At 42.9% G+C, this 22,486-nt stretch overlaps 1 protein-coding gene across 5 annotated transcripts in view; it reads right to left on the reverse strand.

Moving 5' to 3' along the window:
* The window catches only part of ASH1L (ASH1 like histone lysine methyltransferase), a 181,797-nt gene that overhangs the window by 2,386 nt on the left and 156,925 nt on the right, over nt 1–22,486 (reverse strand). For all 5 annotated transcript variants that reach the window (XM_077901008.1, XM_077901003.1, XM_077901005.1 and 2 more), the window contains 15 exons: nt 18,580–18,688; nt 18,020–18,184; nt 17,757–17,851; nt 15,180–15,337; nt 13,645–13,797; nt 9,189–9,243; nt 8,974–9,106; nt 7,200–7,448; nt 6,362–6,448; nt 5,366–5,456; nt 4,292–4,430; nt 4,013–4,185; nt 2,833–2,999; nt 2,121–2,161; nt 554–855 (listed from right to left, as the gene is read on the reverse strand). In XM_077901008.1, the coding sequence (XP_077757134.1) occupies nt 554–855; nt 2,121–2,161; nt 2,833–2,999; nt 4,013–4,185; nt 4,292–4,430; nt 5,366–5,456; nt 6,362–6,448; nt 7,200–7,448; nt 8,974–9,106; nt 9,189–9,243; nt 13,645–13,797; nt 15,180–15,337; nt 17,757–17,851; nt 18,020–18,184; nt 18,580–18,688 (2,117 nt within the window). The remainder of the gene's footprint in view (nt 1–553; nt 856–2,120; nt 2,162–2,832; nt 3,000–4,012; nt 4,186–4,291; nt 4,431–5,365; nt 5,457–6,361; nt 6,449–7,199; nt 7,449–8,973; nt 9,107–9,188; nt 9,244–13,644; nt 13,798–15,179; nt 15,338–17,756; nt 17,852–18,019; nt 18,185–18,579; nt 18,689–22,486) is intronic.

Raw genomic sequence — 22,486 nt, forward strand, 5'->3', positions numbered from 1 at the left:
AAGAGATCATCAAACACCACCCTCCTGTTCCTCATTCCAGATTTGAGCTCTAAGGAGGTTATAGGAGTCCAGTGACTCCTTTTCCGACCTCAAAGCACATTAGGTCTGCCTACAGCCTCAGGAGAGACGTTCTCTGGGGGCTGGGGGCCCCTCGCTGCCCACAGTGCCCTTCTTGGGATGGGGAACTAGGAGGTTTTCACAGAATACTTCCCATCCCGGGCAAGTAATGCTATGTTGTCCTTTTTCTTTCTTTTTAAAATTTATTTATTTATTTATTTATTTATTTATTTATTTATTTATTTATTTAACTTATTTATTTATTTATTTATTTATTTATTGAGAGAGAGAGAGAGAGAGAGAGAGAGAGAGGCAGAGACACAGGCAGAGGGAGAAGCAGGCTCCATGCAGGGATCCCAATGCGGGATCACGTCCTGAGCCAAAGGCAGATGCCCAACTGCTGAGCCACCCAGGTGTCCCATAAGTTGTCCTTTTTCATTCCTTCCTCACTAATTTCCCCTTTCTCTTAAATCCTAGACATGAGCCTGAGTCTCACCATTTTTCCCAGGGATTTTTTCCAGGAGGCCAAGTAGGATCTGGTTGAGCCGCTCCCGTTGGCTGTGCCGTCGCTCCTCGGGGGTACAGGCAGCCTGAGATTCTGGACCACCTTCCTCTGCTTTCTTTTCACCCTCGCTGACTTCCACAGGGGCCACCTCCCGTTCTGGCTCCTCCAGGCTGGGCAGCTCATTGGTGGCTTGCTCCTGGCTGGCCAGAACCTCTTCAATCAAGGGCAGAGCGTCATCCTCCTGGCCCAGGTCTTTTAGAGGTGGCTTTGGGCGCTCAGACTTCCAGGATGACCTGCCAGAGGGATGTGGGAATTTAGACTAAGGCCCTGCAGGGCACGGGGTGGGGAGGGACCTCAGGTTGGCTTGAGATTGAGTCTAGCTCTTCAGAGCCTTGGCTTTGGTCATCACCGTTTTGGGGCAAATCCCTACCTTTCTTTGAAATCTGTTTTCTTTCTTTTTATTATATTTTTTTAAATTTAAAAAAAATTTATTTATGATAGTCACACACAGAGAGGGAGGCAGAGACATAGGCAGAGGGAGAAGCAGGCTCCATGCACCGGGAGCCCGACGTGGGACTCGATCCTGGGTCTCAAGGATTGCGCCCTGGGCCAAAGGCAGGCGCCAAACTGCTGTGCCACCCAGGGATCCCTGAAATCTATTTTCTAATTATAAAACTCAATTTTCCTTCTTTCATGAATCCAAGGAATCCATACAATACCCCAGAGCTGGCAAAATGGCTTAGCTAGTCCTGATTGCTTCCTTAGTATAGAGAAGCATGGCACAACCTCCTGATGCCTATAGTCCAACTACAGTGAAAATCTACATGGAGTGTTTACCTTTCCTGACTCTTTCTTCATGCATATCACCTAGGACTCTGCCCTCACTGTAAGCTGATCAGTGCAGCTGTCAACATCCCCACCCAACATGCGAGGAAACTGAAGGAATGCCTTCACTGCTCTCCAAGAACAAGACTGTCATGTGTAAAACCAGCATAAATAAAAGCTACAGGGATCCCTGGGTGGCGCAGCGGTTTAGCGCCTGCCTTTGGCCCAGGGCGTGATCCTGGAGACCCCGGATCCAATCCCACGTTGGGCTCCCGGTGCATGGAGCCTGCTTCTCCCTCTGCCTGTCTCTGCCTCTCTCTCTCTCTCTCTCTGTGTGACTATCATAAATAAATAAAAATTAAAAAAAAAAAAAAAAAGCTACATGCCCACAATGCTCAGTGAAAACTCTGCACCTAACAGCTACTTGATGGCAGGTCCTTGACAGACGTCCCAAGAGCTGACACCCCTCTGGATAATGAGAAAAGCCTTCAGAAATCTGTCTAGAGTTCTGTTCCAAATCTTCTTTTTCTTCTCTCTATTCCTTATAGGCCTCCCTCCCTAACCCTAACACTCCCTCAGCAGACTGTGCCTACTGATACCACTGCCCTGGGCTACTCTGTCAGAGCATCCCCAGTCCTCGGGTGGGGCCTAGTGGGCAGGTGGCAGTTCTCTTGCTCCACCCAAGTAGTTGGCCAACCCCTTATAGGCTCTCCTCACATCCCAGGGGACTCACCGCCCTCCGTTCCTCTTGTAGTTGTCTGGGACATAATGAGGCTGCAAAGAAAGGGAAGTGGTAAGTATAGTGCAGAAGCTGGATCAGATGACCTGGGGCCAGCTCAGGAAAAGGGAGCTGGGGAGGGAAGGAAATACAGGAAGCAAAAAACAGGGCTAAAGCGCTGATGAGCTGGGAGGCTGTATTTTAATGTCAGAAATTCTTTCAATTTTTGGGTATTGTACCAATACAAGACACCATGGTAGTTTTGGTGTCTTATAAGCCTATGATGACAGGGAGAGGGATGGGCTCCCAATCCTGTTTGCTATATCCTAACATCTAAGTAGTTAAGGTTGGGGCTTCAAAGCTAATCTGTGAGCTGTTGCCTGAGCAAGAAGACCAAAGAAGTCTAGATGAGGGTGTGGTGGTGAAAGAGAGAATATAAAATAAATACTGTTTAGAAAAATCCAAAAACATAATTATATGAAGAATAGGGACATGGAGTTTGGTTTCTGGTTAGATGGTTTCTATACATTCCAGGAGAGCAGCCATAATTTTTTGCTAGGCATGGAACCTACTTAAAAAAAAAAAAAAATCCCACCTAGAGACAGATTCCCTGAGTTTGGGATGGATTAACAGGATGAAGAAGCAGAGAGCTTGAAGGTTCCTACCCTAGGGATTTCATGCACAAACTATACTGCCTTAACATGACAGGTAAGAGGACGGGGCTTACTGAGAAATCTCTTTTAGGAGTGAGCTTCTTGGGGAAGTGGTCAAAGGCGTAGGGTTTGGTGCAGACAGGATAGCGATTCCGGTGAATCTTGTAAAACAGGTGTGCGGACTTGTCAAGCCGATAGTCACAGATGTATACATCTTGCTCCTTCACTCCTTTGGGTCTCCCTAGGAGTTCAAATACTGTTAAAGAACCCTCCTCTCTTCCCCTCCTTCACCCTGAACTGCCCAGAGATGAGCCCACACGACTGGGAGGGGACACTGTAGTGATTGTGAGAGCCATCTGGTGATTGCAGGAGAAAGGAGAGGGGTGTGCGTGTCTCTCAGGGATTAAGGGCAGGTCACAGGGTGGGAAGGAACCAGATAGGCAGCGCATCCAAGTGCTGCAGGGAATCCATGAGGGAACACAGAGCAGAGTGTGGGGACGTTAGGAAAGGAAAGGCAGGATGAATGATGGGAGCACACTGGGAAATAAGCACTTAATAACTGGGGGATGGAGCCCCCAGCAGCCAATGCTTGAATGGAGTACGTATTCTTCTGGACCAACTGCTATGCGATACTAAGTAGGCGAGGGAGCCAAGCTCACCAATGGTGACAAGCATACTTAGCTTTTACTGTGAGCCCAAATTGGGCCAAGTGTTTTGTACATTACTTCATTTAATCTTCACAAAACACTAGGATAGGTATGAATTCCCACTGCCAGGAGATTAGTTAACTTGCCCATGGACACACAGGTAAAAAGTGGTGGGGCTGGAATGTACAGTTGATTGACTACACAGCCTACACTGTTAACCATAGAGCTTAAAAGGCTAGTGTGCTTTTTTGATTTGTTTAATGTCCAGAGTTGATGCTGGCCTTTGGGATTTTGGAGTGGGTGGGTGGAAAAACATACATTGTGATGATACTAATAGAATGCCAAGTACACATTATTAAGAAATGCTAACTATTTAATGCTAAATTAAAAAAAAAAATTTAAAAAATTTAATGCTAACTATATAATGCTAAATTTAAAAAAAGAGGGAGGATTAACATTTACTGAGTACCAAGTGCTAGGTAAAAGAAGCTTCACAGCTGGTCTGGGACAATCTTTGATCAGACAGGAACAGTAAGAACAGAGTGGTAATTGCAGAGCAAGGATTAGGGGACAGGAGGTCATTTCTTCAGCAGCTCAGGTCACTTACCTTTACAGTATGTATAAAGGTCTAGTACACAGCAGGTCCCCACCACAGCCTCCAAGGGAATGATCTCATAGAGTGGTACCCTAAATAGCTCATTGTGATAGAAGCGGCGTGACGGAGAGTGATGGGTCTCGTGGGGGCGGAAGTAGTGGTGACCAAAGGCAAACCGTTCCTCTCTAAGGAAGAAAGGGAGAGGTTTAGTAAACTGGCAAGATCCTAGGCGATATTCAGCTCTGTGCTGGAAGGCAGAGCTGGAAGAAGAGAGAGGACCTCAACACATACTTTTCATTCTTCCAGAGCTTCTCAATGCGGAAGATGTCAAGTTTATCTCGGTTAATGTGTGATAACAGTCGGTAGGACTGGCGGACTGGGTGGCCATCAGGGGTGCGCCGGCTATCTCGCATCAGGTACACACAGTCACCTAGGAAGGCACAGGACAAATTAAATGATGCCTGTGAACTGTTAGATGTCCACTGGTCCGACCCAAGGTCTACACAGAAGGGCTGGAAATCTAAAACAACAGATACAGAGAGCTACAACTGGGAGTCTAATGGCGATGAACATCAATTCTAGACTATGAGAATGGCACGAGGGAGGTCTCCCATCTCTTAGAATCCTATATGTTTTTCTCAGTCCTAAAATTAGCTTTATGATCTCCTGGTTTCTCCTAATTAAGTTTTATTTGGTGGAGGAGAAATGTATAAAAGCCTAAGGACTGAAGTACATACAAACCTATACCGTCAACCTTTGAACAACATGGGTTTGAGCTGCATGGGTCAAATTATACTCAGACTTTTGATGAATTATGGTAGATATAATGTAAAAAAACCTTCCTTACGGTTTTTTTTAACATTTTCTTTTTTCTAGCTTACTCTATTGTAAGCATGCAGTATATAAATACATGTAGCACACAGAATATGTGTTAATTGGCAATTTATATGTTATCAGTAAGTCTCTGGTCAACGGTAGGCTATTAGTTAGGTTTCGGAGGAGTCAAAAGTCATATTTGTTTTTTTTTTTTTTAAGATTTTATTTATTTATTCATGAGACAGAGAGAGAGACAGAGAGGGAGAGACACAGGCAGAGGGAGAAGCAGGCTCCGTGAAGGAAGCCCGATGCGGGACTTGATCCCAGGACTCTAGGATCACGCCCTGAGCCAAAGGCAGATGCTCAACCACTGAGCTACCCAGGCATCCCCATATGTGGATTTCTGACCGTGGGGAGGGGGTTGGTGCTCCTATACCCTGCATTGTCCAAGGGTCAACTGAATTCAAGGTCATGTGGTGACAATAACTACTATGCAGAGAGCAGATACTCCTTGCACTCAGAAAGGTAAAGTCAGCTTTGTGTACGCACCTTGACGAAGCAACAGGTCATCTCGGAGCAAACAGATGAAGTAGACACAGCCGGGCTGGGCATAGTGGGGCCGAGGGATCATGGGTACCTCCTGGTAAGAACGGAAAGCTAACAGATAAGGGCTGCAGTGACTATATCCAGCCTATTGATTTCCATTCAAGAGGAAAAGACCTCAAACCCAGAATTTGCAAACAACTTAACACTTACTGTTTAGTCATTTCAACACAACACACATGCGAACAAAGATGAAAGCAACTGAAGTTGAACTGGGAGTGTGAAGGCAGAGAACAAACTTGACAGGCCAAGTATCCCAAACTAGCTGCATAAAGCACTAACTATGTGGCTGCTCTTATACCCCCTTGGGAGCATGATAATGTGTGAAGGGGACTGATTGTCATAATGACTCAGAAAAGTTACCAGCGTTCAGTGCCCAAGGGCCAGGGAAGTCAGACATTCCCTCACAGCACAGAAATGTCCGCTCAAAATAACAACACCGCTGTTAAGAACTACCGCCTAAAACACTTCCCTTCATAGAAAAGACCTGCCCGAGATCACACGTATAAACATAGCAGAACCAGGACAAAAACTCACTTAGTAACTTGGGCAAGTTACCCCATCCACCATCTGTCCTGGAAGGGTTTAAGACTAACCTGTGTTGACTCGGAATCATGCTCCTTTCACGTCAACATTGCTTAACACAAGAGATATTTACAGTACTCGAGTTCTGGACTTCACAAGTACTTCCCTCATGGAAAATTGACAGTGTTTATATAGTACCATTCCTTCCACAGGTTTCTAAGTATTTTATTTCCCCTTTGACCACACACTTGAGAAAAGAAAGGGCAGAATTATTACCCTAGTGTTAAATATAAGAAACCAAGGTCCAGGTTGAGTAACTTATCAAAGTAAATTCAGTGCATCAGGAGCTGGGCAGGTAAGATAGCATGTGCTAAACCTCCTATGTGTAGATCAGAGTATCAGCAGAGGGCAGCTTACTCTGTCCACAGGCCTCGGGTCACACTGCTCACACAGGTAATGCTCCACGTCTGAGTTCACCCCCATACAGTCACAGTGCTGCCATACCTGTGGGGAAAACAGTAGTTGAGGGAGGACTTGGACTTATTGAGAGAAGTGCTGGGAGCTAAAAATTAAAAAAAAAAAAAAAAAAAAAAAAAAAAAAAAAAAAAGGAATTGCAGCAGGACAGGATAAAGTCAAACAGGAACTAAGGGATAAGTCGGGGAGTGAGAAATAGGAGAGAAACAGTAGGAACCTGTCTGAACACATGTATATTGTTTGGTTCATAATATATACATCTGGGAAAATGAAGTGAGGAGCTGGACAGAGAAGAAGAGGATGAATGAATGTAGCACTAAGGAGCATGCACCGGTGCCCAGGCTGTTTGGGGGGGGCCATAGCCACATGATGCTTCTCTGGGCAGCTGCCTAACTGCAGCACCCCCCCTACCCCCCCACCCAACCAGACTGCTGGCGGGCCCCACCCCCCTAGGCTCCACTTCCCATTTCAGTAAGGTGGTGGGCTCAGACATTCTTCCATCAGGAGCTCCTATCCTGCACAAAAGCATCCTCCTCGATCCAGACTATGTGAGATGTGAACAATGGGAAGGGGGCAGAGAGAACAAGATGTGGAAAAGGAAGGGAAGGATCAAATTAAAGAGGTATAAAATGGGAGAAAGGCAATCTGGTGAATAGTGAGAGATGGGAGACACCAAGGCAGAGCTAGTTCCTGTACAGCAGGCAAATCAAGCCCAGAGGCCTTCTGCCAGGTGGCCACCATGCCCCCAAGGAGCAGGCCTGTGCCCTGCTCAGGGCTCACCATGCACTTGTCACACTGGATCATGAGGCCCTCATCCTTGTGGAGGCCACAGACACAGCGGATCACATCGTCATCCTTCTCATGCACGTTCTCCTTCTCAGAGACAGATGTTTCGCTGCTGTCGGCCTCACTTGCTGTCTCTCCCACAATCTCATCAATCTGGGCTGATGCCTCATGCCTGGCGTTGTAGTAGGTCTTCCGTAGACGGCAAACATCTCTCCCAATTGGGGATTTACGCCCGTAGTACTTCTGAAGAAAGCAGAACATAGAAATGTTCGGTCTTCTCAACATGGCTTAAAAATGTATCTGAAGAGGGATGTCTGGCCACCAGCTTAGTTTGTGGCACTGCAACTCTGGATCTCAGGGTGGTGAGTTTGAGCCCCATGCTAGGGGCAGGGCTTCCAACACACACACACACACACACACACACACACACACACACACACACACACCCTGAGGAGGCAATAGGATTTTCATTGTCCTCCCACTTTGGTTAACAGATTTTCAATACCATCAAGTATCAACTAACATGAATAAAAATTAGGATCTACATGATGGTTTCCCATCTGCTCTGTTGCTCTGTCATTCAAGTCAGCCATAGGCATTACTGTCCATTGGATTAAATACATAGTGACCATGGAATAGGAATAATCATCACAAATGCAGTGCGCTCAAGTTCTGTACTGACAGATGCTCGGGATGCTCTTGGAGCGTCTTGGAGATGCTTGGGACAGAGCTATAAGCTCTGAATATGGAAGCTGGGTTTCAGCAGAAAGCATGTTGTGATTCAGGACTGACCTCATTCTTTCACTTGTCTGTTCTTCTCTCGCTTCTGTCTTCATCCTAATTCCTCCTTGATCCTGTAGCCCCTTGTGTCCTTCCAATTCCTCTCTAAGGTTCTTCAAAATCACTGAAAAACTTCCTCTTTTCTATGTACCATACAATATCCATCTTTTCCTTCAAATCAGTTCAAGGCCACATTTTCTTCAATGAGCCTCACCTAGTCTATGACCTTTTAGTCTAATGTCCCTCAATTCCATCCATCAATTAACTTCTATTTATTATACATAATTCTGTGTATTTCACATGTACTTATTGTCTTGAGGGAAGAAAATACAGATATGACTTTAGTATGTTAAAATGTATTATGTAAGTACAAAGGTTCAATACTAAATTCTGTTTCCACGCCCCAAGATTTATCCATTCATCTAGGGAGAGAGCGTGCATGCACACATGAGTGGGTGGGGGAATGAGCAGAGGCAAGATTCTCACGGAGACTCCCTGCTGAGCATGAGCCCCATGTGCGGTTTGATCTCACGATCCTGAGATCACGACCTGAGCTGAAACCAAGAGTCATATACCCACCAAACTTGCCACCCAGGCACTCCCTCTATATTAGGTTTTTACAGAAATTTCTTTTTAGGGAGTATAATTTAGCACTCTGTAACCCTTATACAAAGGGTGCTCAATAAAAATTGCTGCCTTTTTTACCCAGAAATACAAAGGGAGATATAAAGTAAAAACCTTAAACTTCTAGAATAGTTCTCTTCAAAACAAACTTTTTTTCCTTTAAAGTTTTTATTTAAAGTATAGTTAGTTAACCTATAGTGTAATATTGATTTCTGGAGAATTCAGTGATTCACCACTTATGTACGTCACCCAGAGCTCAGCACAAGGGCCCTCCCTAATGCCCATCCTCTGTTTAGCCCACCCTTTGCCCACCTCTTCTTCAAAACAAACTTCTTAAATCCATGTATGAAATCGGCATCAGTACCTCAGCATTCCGAAACACCTTGAGCATGTCAGCGTCAAAGGCCTCCACGGTCTTGTAATGGCCGGTGAGGATCTGCCTCTCTATGGTGGCCAAGTCCAGGGGCTCTGAGATCTTCTCATAGTAATCAGCATTCCTGAGGCAGAAAGCCAGGGTGTCAGTCTGGGACACTTGATCCTGGTATAGAACTCAGAGGAGTTCCACATTTGTGCACTTACTTTTTCTTTGGGGGGAGGTTCAAGAGGGGTGCTGCCAAAGCTTGTCGGGAAGAATCTGCAAAAGAAGGCAAGGTTTAGAAGGACTATGTGACACAAAGGAGGCAAGTACTAACTCCTTGCTGAAAATGTATTATTCCTCAAATTAGAAGTCAGGAAAAACAAAAATCTAAGCTTTAAATGAGGCCTGACCGTAAATATACAGGACTCTTCAGAAATGTGGGTACTTAGTAGGAGAGAAGCTACTTTGAGGATGACCCTGAAGATGGGCAGTGAAGGATAATAAATTGTTGAGGCAGTGAGGCTGCTGAGGACAATTCCCTGCTTTACAAGTTCTTCTAAAGCAAAGAGCATCTTAACCAAAAAATATTTTCTAGTTCTTGCTAATAGACCACAGTTAATGTTATTTTGTTGGTTTGGCTTCAATTAAATTCCAGATAATGAATAATTTAGTACTGTAAATATTTTCTGAGACCCGTTTTTTTTTTTTTTTTTTTTAAGATTTTATTTATTTATTTATAGAGACACAGAGAGAGAGAATGAGAGGCAGAGACATAGGCAGAGGGAGAAGCAGGCTCCATGCAGAGAGCCCAACATGGGACTCAATCCAGGGTCTCCAGGATCACGCCCCGGGCTGCAGGCGGCGCCAAACCGCTGTGCCACTGGGGCTGCCCTGAGACCTGTTTTCTTGTAACAGTTTACTTTATTTATTTATTTATTTATTTATTTATTTATTTATTTATTTATTTATTTATTTATTTATTTTTATTTATGATAGTCACAGAGAGAGAGAGAGAGAGGCAGAGACACAGGCAGAGGGAGAAGCAGGCTCCATGCACCGGGAGCCCGATGTGGGATTCGATCCCGGGTCTCCAGGATCGCGCCCTGGGCCAAAGACAGGCGCCAAACCGCTGCGCCACCCAGGGATCCCAACAGTTTACTTTATATTATGAAAACAATTCAGGCTATGGGGTTACTCTCACTACTTTACCTACATTCTTTTTAAAAATTCTATTTTATGGGGCACCTGGGTGGCTCAGTCGGTTAAGCTTCTGACTCTTGGTTCTGGCTTAGGTCAAGATCTCAGGGTCATGAGATTGAGGCCCGTGTCAGCTTTGTCCTCAGTGGGGAGTCTGCTTGACATTCTCTCTCTCCCTCTCTCTCGCTCCTCCCCTGCTTGTGTGTACACTTTCTCAAATAAATAAAAATCTTTAAAAAAATTCTATTTTAGGGGAGCCCGGGTGGGTCAGCGGTTTAGCGCTGTCTCCAGCCCAGGGCGTGATCCTGGAGACCCGGGATCGAGTCCCACGTCAGGCTCCCTGCATGGAGCCTGCTTCTCACTCTGCCTGTGTCTCTGCCTCTTTCTCTGTGTGTCTCTCATGAAAAAAAAAAAATTCTATTTTATTACTGATGTATAGTTAACATACAATGTTGTATTAGTTTCAGGTGCACAACATTGTGATCTGAGAATTCTGCATGTTACACAACATTCACTGCCATAAGTGCAGTCACCATCTGTCACCACACTATTACAGACTATGTTCTCTCTCTCTTTTTTTAATATTTATTTATTTATTCATGAGAGACAGAGAGAGGCAGAGACATAGGCAGAGGGAGAAGCAGGCTCCATGTGGGGAGCCCGAGTGGGACTTGATCCCGGGACACCGGGATCATGCCCTGAGCTGAAGGCAGAGGCTCAACCGTAGACTACGTTCTCTATGCTGTATTCTTAATCTCTATAACTTATTCTGTAACAGCAAGTCTGTACCTCTTAATCCCCTTTATCTAATTCATACCTCCACTTCCCACCCCTATCCTCCAGCAAACACCAGTTTGTTCTCTGTATTTAAGAATCTATTTGCTCATTTTGCTTTTTAGATTCTACATACAAGTGAAATCACAGGGATTTGTCTGACTTACTTCACTAAGTATAATGCTCTGTAGGTCCACCCAAGTTGTCACAAATGGCAAGATTTCCTTTTTTCTCATAGCCAAGTAATATTCCATTGTATGTATATTCCACCTCTTCTTTACCATTCATTTATGGATGGACCCTGGGCTGATTCCGTATTTTGGCTATTCAAAATAATGCTGCAGGGACTCCTGGATAGCTCAGTGGTTTGGCGCCTGCCTTCAGCCCAGGGCGTGATCCTGGGGTCCCGGGATGGAGTCCCACATCAGGCTCCCTGCATGGAGCCTGCTTCTCCCTCTGCCTAGGTCTCTGCTTCTCTCTTTCTCTGTATCTCTTATGAATAAATAAATAAAATCTTAAAAAAAATGATGCTGCAAAAAATATAGGGATGCATTTATCTTTTTGAATTAGTATTTTCATTTTCTTTGGATAAATAGTGTGATTACTGGCTCATATGGTATTTTCTACCTATTTATATTTTGAATTCTTGTATTTTCTTTCCTTTTTTTTTTTTGAGATTTATTTATTTGTATTTGTTTGAGAAGGGGAGTGAGCATGTAGGAGGCAGGGGAAAGGGGCAGAGTGAGAGAGAGAATCCTAAGCAGACTCTGTGCTGAGTGTGTAGCTTGACATGGGGCTTGATCTCACGACACAGAGAATACAGAGAATAACATCATGATCTGAGCTGAAACCAAGAGTTGGATGCTCAACGGACTAAGCCACCCACGTAACCCCTCCATCTTTAATTTTTTGGGAACCTTTATATTCTACCCTTTAGATTCTACCTTTATTTATTTTTTTAGATTTATTTATTTAGATTTATTATTTATTTATTTATTAATTATTAATCATTTATTATTTATTTTATTATTCATTATTATTTATTATTTATTTATTATTTATTATTATTTATCTACCCTTTAGATTCTACCTTTATTTATTTTTTTAGATTTATTTTTTTAGATTTATTATTAATTTATTTAGATTTATTTATTTATTATTATATATTATTTATGTATTTATTTATTTCTATTTATTTATTTATTTATTTATTTATTTATTTATTTATTTAGATTCTACCTTTATATTCTACCTTTATTCTTTAGCAACTTATTTACTACAGTGAGATAAAAAGACTATAATTTCATGCCCAGCATGTAGGGACATGTAGATATATTGGCAGAAGTTTCACATTAGATCAGATGGGGCTGGTTGGCAATGGGGAGTGTGACTTTTTCAGGATGGAAAGGGAACAGGTACCACAAAATTTTACACATTAGGACAGGCTGGTTCCTCCTTTCTTCTCTAGAACCTTAGATTAACAAAACTGCAAAGAGCCACTAAGGTATAGAGACAGGCAGTAGACTGAGAAAGAAAAGAGAAGGAAAATCAAGTTACTCAAAATCTAGGGAGAGGGAGGGAGGAATAGGCCAAAGTTGATGGCAAAAAGCTGCAATTATTTGTTAAAAATCTCTCATTTTAAACACCCCCAAATTTCCTGGTCAGAAAATGTCACATACATTACCACACTACCTACCCCAAATTAAAAACTCTCCTTATTCAACCATCACTCACAATATATACTCAAAAGAGATCTTGAAAGAAGAAAGGAGTGTTAAAGGTGTTTGCATGAAAGTGCTTTAGAAAAAGCTCAGTCAGTAGAACGTGTGACTTTTGATCTCAGGGTTATAAACTGGAGTCCCATTTGGGTGTAGAGATTACTTAAAAAAAAAAAAAAAAGATTTTATGTATTTATTTGAGAGCAAGTGAGAAGAGAGCACAAGCTGGGGGAGGGGCAGAGGGAGAAGCAGATTCCCTGCTCAGCAGTGAGCCTGATGCCTGAATTGATCCCAGGACCCTCAGATCATGACCTGAACTGAAGGCAGACGCTTCACTGACTGAGCCACCCAGGTGCCCCACCTACCAAAATCTTAAAAAAAAAAAAATAAAAGAAACACTAAAATTATATGTTCATAACACCCTTTTCCTTAATTTGCTAATTCCCTGCCTTATTCAGGAAAATTACATCCAAGACAGAGACCTTTATCTTTCTATCCTATAGCTAAAAAATGATTTCTAAATATAGTATTTAACTATGGTAAAATTCTAATAAATATCAAAGACTTACATAGAAGGTCAATGGATTTAGAAGCTCGCAACATGGGACACCTGGGTAGCTCAGTGGTTGAGTGTCTGCCTTTGGCCCAGGGTGTGATCCCAGTTCAGGGATTGAGTCCTGCAGCAGGCTCCCTGTGAGAAGCCTGCTTCTCCCTTTGCCTGTGTCTCTGCCTCTCTCTGTGTGCCTCTCATGAATAAATAAATAACATATTAAAAAAAAAAAAAAAAAAAAAAAAGAAAGAAAGAAGCTCGCAACACCCCCCGGAGACTAAAACCAGTCCTATAAATCCCACACTCTGACGTCAGTAAATGAAATAAATCTCAATTCCTAGCCCCGAACTGTCAGTTGTTCCTGGTCTCGGTGTCTCAGGTGAGGCTATGTGACATGAAGAAAGCTAAAGAGAAAGCCCTTGGGGTGAATATAGTCACCTTTGTAGGAGATGATGCCATCACAGATCTCTTTGAAGATTTGGGCGAGGCGGGCTGCCCGTGCCACCTCGATGTTTTCCTCTGCTGCTGCCAGGCGTCTTGTTCGAACTGATCGTGCTGTCTGCAGGGCGGAGAACTGGGTCATGAAGACGTCTGCAAGGACACAGTGAAAATCAGTTCTAGGTAAGGAGAACATTGTGTGGCTTTCTCTTCCCCCATGGATTCTTGCCATTTGCTCTATTTTCCTTGAAGTGATTAAGTGGATTAGCGATCATGGAGTTCTCTCCTCCTTAAAGAAATGTCAGGAAACCCTGGAATATACCACAGAGACCAAAGCAGCAAGTTAGAAGCAACTGATCTCAAGTGACCAAATGGTGTACAACATAGTGGCTGCAAAGCTGCACCTCAAAATGAGTCTGTGTTTGAATTCTGGCTTCACTACTTCTTAGCTTTGTGATCTTGGACAAGTTACTTATACTCCGTGTCTCAGCTTCTTGACTAAACCAGGGGAATACTGGTAGTGCTTCTCTCAGGAGGTAACCATGCAGATTAAATGAAAGAATGCTTTTAATGTGTTGAGCTCAGAGCCTGACCTACAAAAAAAGACTCAGGAAGAACTTGTTGTTACCAGAAGACTGGACCTAATTGGGACTTAAGTTCAGAAAATTCATGCCAGTCAGGTTACTGATAGTATATAAGGCCAATTTCTATGCCAATCAGTTCCCATATAGCAGATTCCTTCATATGCTTCTACATTTGCTTCTACATTTTGAGGGAAAGAAGGAAAGACTCAAAGAGGAGCATGAGCTTTTGAACACTCTATATGCAGTTAGAAAGGATGTTTGGACAGGTCAGTGTCTCTGCTCTCAGTTCTTTTCTGGACAACAGATCGAACTCAGGAGTGCTATTACATTATTCACTCAAGAAGCTTAGAGAACAGAAACCAGAAGGTCTGTGTATATTATGCTCATCTGAATGTGGGGGGAAGAAGTCCTCAAATTTACACTGCTGTCATCTTTTCCCACATATGATATAATGATTTATGCATATGCAAGTTATTCTCCAGGTAGGAAGGGACACCAGGGACCCACTACCAATCACATGTCTGAACACTCTCAGGCCATAGGCAGTGTCTGGGAAGCTGGTGAAGGGGTTTCTTCCTATTCCCTAGAGCACAGCCTAGGAACTTGAACAGCTGGGATGGACAGGTGATTGCTAATAGACGCTTGTACACTGGGATATTAACTTTTCTGGTCCAGACTAAAAAGAATCATTGACTAGAATGAGAGTAAAATAATCATTTTGAGGGACAACTGGTGGCTCAGCAGTTTGGTGCCTGCCTTCAGCTCAGGGCGTGATCCCGGAGTCCCGGGATCGAGTTCCACATCAGGCTCCCTGCATGGAGCCTGCTTCGCCCTCTGCTGTGTCCCTGCCTCTCTTTCTATGTGTCTCTCATGAATAAATAAAATTTAAAAAAAAATCATTTTGAGACAATATTACGGAATTAACAGGAATGTTTCATTTCCAGGCTATACCAGACTTGATGTTCCCATCATCTCGGCAGATGCCATTCCAGCGGGTGTATAATGATGCAGAGTGGAGATTATCGCTGGTATGCTTTACTTCCTCTTGTTTCTGTCGGATCTTCTCCCAGTTTCGGACCAAGAATACATGATGCTTTAACACGAAGTTCCTATAAGGAAGAAGTTTCTTTATTCAGTAACTCAGCACGTTACATGTACACTATGTAAACCATTTCTTAAAATTAAATTAAAAAAAAGATTTTAAGTCCTCTCTATACCCAGCATGGGGCTTGAACTTACAACCCAGAGATCAAGAGTCACATACTCTACTGACTGAGCCAGTTAGGTGCCCCTAAACCATTGTTAACATGATATAAAGGAATAATTATCAGTTAATCCAGCTATTATAAAATAATTATAGAGGCGCCTGGGTGTTCCAGTCGGTTAAATGTTTGCCTTCGGTTGGGTCATGATCTCAGGGTCCTGGGATTGAGCCCTGCATCAGGTTCCCTGCTCAGTGGGGAGCTTGCTTCCCTCTCCATCTGCTGCTCTGCCTACTTGTGCTCTCTGACTCTGTTAGATAGATAAATAAAATCTTAAAAAAAAAAAAAAATGGGGAAACATAATTCAGTTTTGCGTCTTTTTCCCCCCTCCATATAACATTAAACGTTCCCCTCTATTATTTATAAATATCTGGCAAATACCACCTAAAAGCTGCACAAAAATTCTGGCAAGTAAGCAGTCTGACTTGAAGGCAGAGATTTACCGAATATATATACACAAATTCTGAATGAGGTTGCCAAGATGAAGCATGGGCTCAGGATTAGTGGTAACAAGAACTGGACAGGCAGATAAAGGCAAAGACATTTCAGATAAACATGCACTGGGCAACCTACGTTCGGTGTAGTAGCTCAAAGTAGATCTCTAAGCTTAGATAAGTGATGTGTATCTTGAAAGACCCTCCACAGTTTGATTCCATAATTTGATCCCCACCCCAGTGCACATATATAAACAAATGTGATTCTGGGTTAAATCTCAAATTGTAGGCCTCAGTAAATTAAAATTAGACCAATTTTATAGTTCCTAACTTAGCGACATTGAAATCATCTGGGAGCTTTATGATACTGATGCCTGCCTGGGTTCCACCTCTGAAAATTCTGCTTTAAGTGATCTGAGGTGTGGCATGGGCATTAGTTTTTTTTTTTTTTTTTTATTAGTTGGTTTTAAAAACTCCCTAGGCTAATATGCAGCCAAAGCAGAAAACCACTGGACTAGATGATCTGTTTTCCTGAAGTTTAAAATTTCTATGACTCAAGTGATACAGGATGAGAGGGACTAAAGTAAAATAATAAATGCAGATGAACTTTCTAAGATATTGGAATGTATGGTCAAGGAAGATGTAGAATATGTCCCAAGACAATTTGTTTTTGTTTTTGTTTTTTTTTTTTAATTTTTAATTTATTTATTTATGATAGTCACAGAGAGAGAGAGAGGCAGAGACACAGGCAGAGGGAGAAGCAGGCTCCATGCACCGGGAGCCCGATGTGGGATTCGATCCCGGGTCTCCAGGATCGCGCCCTGGGCCAAAGGCAGGCGCCAAACCGCTGCGCCACCCAGGGATCCCCTGTCCCAAGACAATTTGAAACATAGGACATACGTATTTACTTTGCTTGCTTCTGACATGGACAAATCTTACCTGAATATAGAGAAGAGCAAAAATGATTGCTAAAGATCTTTTTTTACTGCTCTATTAATGTATCAACAAAGCAAGGAATCTTGATCCTTTCTGTGCCATGGATTCCTTTGGCAGCCTGGTGAAGCCCATGCAACCCTTCTCTGAACAAAGTTTTAAAGTTTTTAAAAATTTTTAGATTAAAAAAAATTTTTTTTTTTTTTGGGATCCCTGGGTGGCGCAGAGGTTTGGCGCCTGCCTTTGTCCCAGGGCGCGATCCTGGAGACCCGGGATCGAGTCCCACGTCGGGCTCCCGGTGCATGGAGCCTGCTTCTCCCTCTGCCTGTGTCTCTGCCTCTCTCTCTCTGTGTGACTATCATAAATAAATAAAAATTAAAAAAAAATTTTTTTTGTACACAGGGTTAAAAGGAAACCAAATATACTGAAAATGTTTTCAGAATATTAAAAAAAAAAAACCCTGAAATTGTGATATAGAAAAAAATGTTAATTTTTTAACACATGACAAGATCTAGTGGTGGGTTTAACCACCACAGTAATTTTAAGGTAGAGATCTTATAAATGATACTTTGGGATATTTGTAATACTGTAACAGGATATGAAAATGTGAACATTGGTGGGTAGTCATGGGAACTGCAAATACCACACACACACACACACACACACACACACACACACACACACACACACACATTTTGCCTATGATCATATTTGAAGGAAATGCTCAATTTCAGTTAGAAATTAGGGAAAATAAAGACATATCACTCCTGCCCATCCAAATTTATAGATCCCTGATTCTTGGTGAAAGACCTCCTGCAAAAAAGAATGACTCAACCAGATGTTTAATAATTTTTAAAGCGACAAACACTTCACACGAACCAAGAAAACCTCCTTTTTACCTCTCTCGATTAGACATTGGCTTCATTTGTAATTGGGGGGTCAATCTTGTTGGAGTGTTGATGTTTTCACTGGGTTCTTCGGAGAGGTGGCCTCTCTGAAAAACATGTGGATCAGATGGCAGGAAAGAAAGGGTCAATCAGAAATCTCCTTGAAGAGTACTGGAACCACTTTAAGATGCCACCCTCCTTGTATGTAGCCCTTATCTCTGTAACTGCCCCTCAGTGGCTGTGCAGGGAAAGCCATGAATGAGATCATTATTCACCCTTTTCTTCAGCTTGTGCTTAGACTTTCTCTTCTCTTTTGACCGTCCAGACTTTTTATGGGTAGCCACAGGCTGGCTGCTTTTGCTGCTGGCGAGTCCGTTCACGCGCTGACTCTTGCCCCCAATGATTCCTCGACATTTCTCAAAGCCGCACTTACACAGTTGCTTGGAAAGGAAAGAGAGGACTTTTGGCCTACAGTCTCACAAGTTCAAACAGAATGCCTGAGCATCTGGACACCCAAAAGCAAGTTTGAGTCAAGATATTTTTGTACAGAGGAAAATAATTGAGAATAAAATAAATATAAATACGTTTCCATGGAAAAGAAAGATTAAATTTTGGGAAAACTTCACTAGGCAAGTTAAGAACTGACTGAACACCAAACTCGACTGGGTAGTCTCCTTCTACAGAGTTCTGAGATCATAATGGAGAGTTGGCACCCTACTAAGTGGGGTGAAAACCGCCTTCTCCAATGTACTTCCCAATGGCTGCAGATCAGTTAACATATTTACAGAAGGCCAGTGACAACATTCAACTTCCCTCTTGGACTGATTATGCTTACCTGTTTCTCAACATTAAAGGAATGGAAATTGTAATCATAAGTGAGCTCGGTACCAGCTGGCATATCTTTAAGAGCATACAGTCCAATCCGGTATACTCCATTGACAGACCTACAGAAAAGAAGAGGGTTAAAGGTAGAGATTCTTTTTATTTTTAAAGATTTTGAGGGATCCCTGGGTGGCGCAGCGGTTTGGCGCCTGCCTTTGCCCCAGGGCGTGATCCTGGAGACCCGGGATCGAATCCCACATCAGGCTCCCGGTGCATGGAGCCTGCTTCTCCCTCTGCCTGTGTCTCTGCCTCTCTCTCTCTCTCTGTGACTATCATAAATAAAAAAAAAAAAAAAAAAAAAGATTTTGAGAGAGAGAGAGAAACAAATGAAGCAGCAGGCAGAGGAAGAGGGAGAAACAGGTTCCTCGCTGACCAGGGAGCCTGATGATGGGGCTCGATCCCAGGATCCTGAGATCATGACTTGAGCCAAAGGTAGATGCTTCACTAACTGAGCCAACCAGGTGCCCCAAGGCAGAGATTCTTAATACCTTGCCTGAAATCTAGAAAAACTGATATACTGATTTCAAATTTGCCTTTTTTTTCTGTTTCCTGATCTCTTCAGCTTTAATAACACTGACAGACTAATTGTCCTCAATCAGTTTTCTGGAAAACACTCTCTATGCTGTCAGTTGGAATAGGTTTTAACTTTTCCTGCTTGGTATTCAAAGTCCCTCTAAAACATGGCATTAGTCTACTTATTATTTTCATATGTCCTATCTATAAAGATCTTCTAGTTCCTACTGATCTTCATCTTTCTCCCCTGTATATGAGTCTCTCTTTGGTTCTATTTTATGTAACTTATTACTGATTTATCATATACTATTCTTGATGCTTTATGTAATAATTGTAGGTATCATTAATTGATTGTTATAACATTTTGTTGTAATAACTTATTTAGTCCTCCCAATAGCAGCATAAAACGGCACCTTTTTTTTTTTTTTCCCCCAGGCCCAGCATGGATTCCCATTGAGGGCTTGAACTCAAAGTCCTGAGATCAAGACCTGGGCTGAGATCAAGAGTCAGAGGCTTCACTGACTGAGCCACCCATGTGCCCCAAGAAGGCACTATTATTAGGTAGTATTACAGCCCCCATTTTCTAAATGAGGAAGCTGAGGTACAGAGAGGTTAATAAGTAAGTTACCAAAAGTTACATGGCTAATAACTGAGGGAATCAAATTGAGTTTCAAATCAAGGCAGTCTGGCTTCAAAATCTTTTTTTTTTTAATATTTTATTTATTTATCCATGAGAGACACACAGAGAGAGAGAGAGAGAGAGAGAGGCAGAAACACAGGCAGAGGGAGAAGCAGGCTCCATGCAGGGAGTCTGATGTGGGACTCGATACCAGGTCTCCAGGATCACGCCCTGGGCTGAAGGTGGCGCAAACTGCTGAGCCACAGGGCTGCCCTGGCTTCAAAATCTTAACCACCATGTCATACTGACAAATGGGTTAGCGCATTACTGCTCAGAATCACTGGATGAGATAGGTATTATGATCCCTATTTTATGTAGGAGGTATATGTGGCTTAGGCAGTTTGCTTAGTCACTAGCAAGTAAGCTGCATTCAAAACCAGGGGATTTGGGAACCCTGGGTGGCTCAGCAGTTTGGCACCTGCCTTCGGCCCAGGGTGTGATCCTGGAATCCCCAGGATCAAGTCCCACATCAGGTTCCCTGAATGGAGCCTGCTTGTCCCTCTATGTCTCTGCCTCTTTCTCTCTGTGTCTCTGAGGAATAAATAAAATCTTTAAAACCAAAACGAAAACCAAAACCAGGGGATTCAAGTCCAGGCTGTTTGATTCCACAACTTCTTCTTCTTTTTTTTTTTTTTAAATTTTTAAAAATCTTTATTTATTTATGATAGTCACAGAGAGAGAAAGAGAGAGAGGCAGAGACATAGGCAGAGGGAGAAGCAGGCTCCATGCACCGGGAGCCCGATGTGGGACTCAATCCCGGGTCTCCAGGATCGCGCCCTGGGCCAAAGGCAAGCGCCAAACCGCTGCGCCACCCAGGGATCCCCCACAACTTCTTTTATTTCATTCCTGCCTCCCTGCTAATGTTGGAAACATCAAAACTGCTTGGATCCTACCCTTGTCAAATGTAATATATTCAGTTTTTGTTTTATTTCCCCCTAAATTCAGAAAGCATTTTTAGTCTATGCTAGTGGCTGGCAAACTATAGCAAACTCCCTCTATAACTTTGTAAATTTTTACTGGCACACCTAAAAAGTTTGCTGACCCTTGGTCTACATCATAACATTTAAAATTTGATTATGCCCTGTACAGTTTTAAAAATTTGTGTGTTTTTTTTTTAAAAAATTATTTATTAATGGGAGATAGAGAGAGAGAGAGAGAGAGAGAGAGAGAGGGAGGTAGAGACACAGGGAGAGGGAGAAGCAGGCTCCATGCAGGGAGCCTGATGTGGGACTCGATCCCGGGTCTCCAGGATCAGGCCCTGGGCTGAAGGTGGTGCTAAACCGCTGAGCCACCTGGGGCTGCCCTAGTTTTAAAAATTTGGAGGAATTTGTGGGGCACCTGGTTGGCTTAGAAGAGCACATGACACTTAATCTCAAGGTTAAGTTCAAGTCTCATGTTGGGTGTAGAGATTATCAAATAAAATAACTTAAATTTTGGAGGGATTATTTACTTATTTACTTATTTACAGACTTTATTTATTTATTCACGAGAGACACACATACACACACACAGAGGGGCAGAGACACAGGCATTGGGAGATGCAAGCTCTATGCAGGGAGCCCAATGTGGGACTTGATCCCGGGACTCCAGGATCACACTCTGGGCCAAAGGCAGGCACTACACTGCTGAGCCACCCAGGGATCCCCAATTCTTATTTATTTTTAGAGAGGGTAAGGCAGGGAGGGAGGGGGTAACGGAGGCAGGGAGAGAAAGAGAGAGAGAGAAGACAACAGAGGCAAGAGGCAGAGCGAGAGGAACAGAGAAAATCTTAGGCAGACTCCACACCCCATGTCGAGCAAGACATAGGGCTTGACCCCACAACCCTGAGATCATGACCTGAGCCAAAATCAAGAGTCCAACATTCAACCAACTGAGACACCCAGGTACCCCTGGGAGGGGATTCCTGTATGGAATCCTAGATGTATAGTTAGCTTGTTGAATTTATTTATCTTTACACCTGTGTAACTTCTCAGAAACCTTTCTCTCTCAATTAGTACCTTTTTCCACACAGTATCTGTTATAATTCCAAACTCTACCACTACAGTCTAGTTTTGTCTCTTTTGAACCTCAAATAAATGGAATAATACACTGAAGGAGGTAAATACAATCATATGCTTGGTTCTTCCAAACAATGTTACACTGTAGCTGTGATGTATCTTTGCTATGTAACATTCCATTGTGTAAATACAGCACAATTTAGATGCTTGTTCTGTTGATAAATATTTGGATTGCTTGTAGTTTTTAGCTGTTATACAACAATTTCTTTTTTTTTAATTTTTTTAAAATTTATTTATGATAGGCACACAGTGAGAGAGAGAGAGGCAGAGACAGAGGGAGAAGCAGGCTCCATGCACCGGGAGCCCGACGTGGGATTCGATCCTGGGTCTCCAGGATCGTGCCCTGGGCCAAAGGCAGGCGCCAAACCGCTGCGCCACCCAGGGATACCTATACAACAATTTCTGTGGATATTCTTGCACATGTTCTTTTGAAGATGAACACTCACTTCTGTTAGGGAAATACTTAGGACTGGTGTTCTGGGGTTACTGGGTATGCTTAGCTTTGATAGGCACTGGCAAACATTTTTTTAAAAGTGGTTATATAGCAATTTACACTTCTACCAGCATCTAAAAGCATTTGTGTCATACTACATACTCAGCAATACTCTGTC

The sequence above is a fragment of the Canis aureus genome, chromosome 6 (genome assembly GCF_053574225.1).
Source record: "Canis aureus isolate CA01 chromosome 6, VMU_Caureus_v.1.0, whole genome shotgun sequence".
In the NCBI taxonomy this organism is placed as follows: domain Eukaryota; kingdom Metazoa; phylum Chordata; class Mammalia; order Carnivora; family Canidae; genus Canis; species Canis aureus.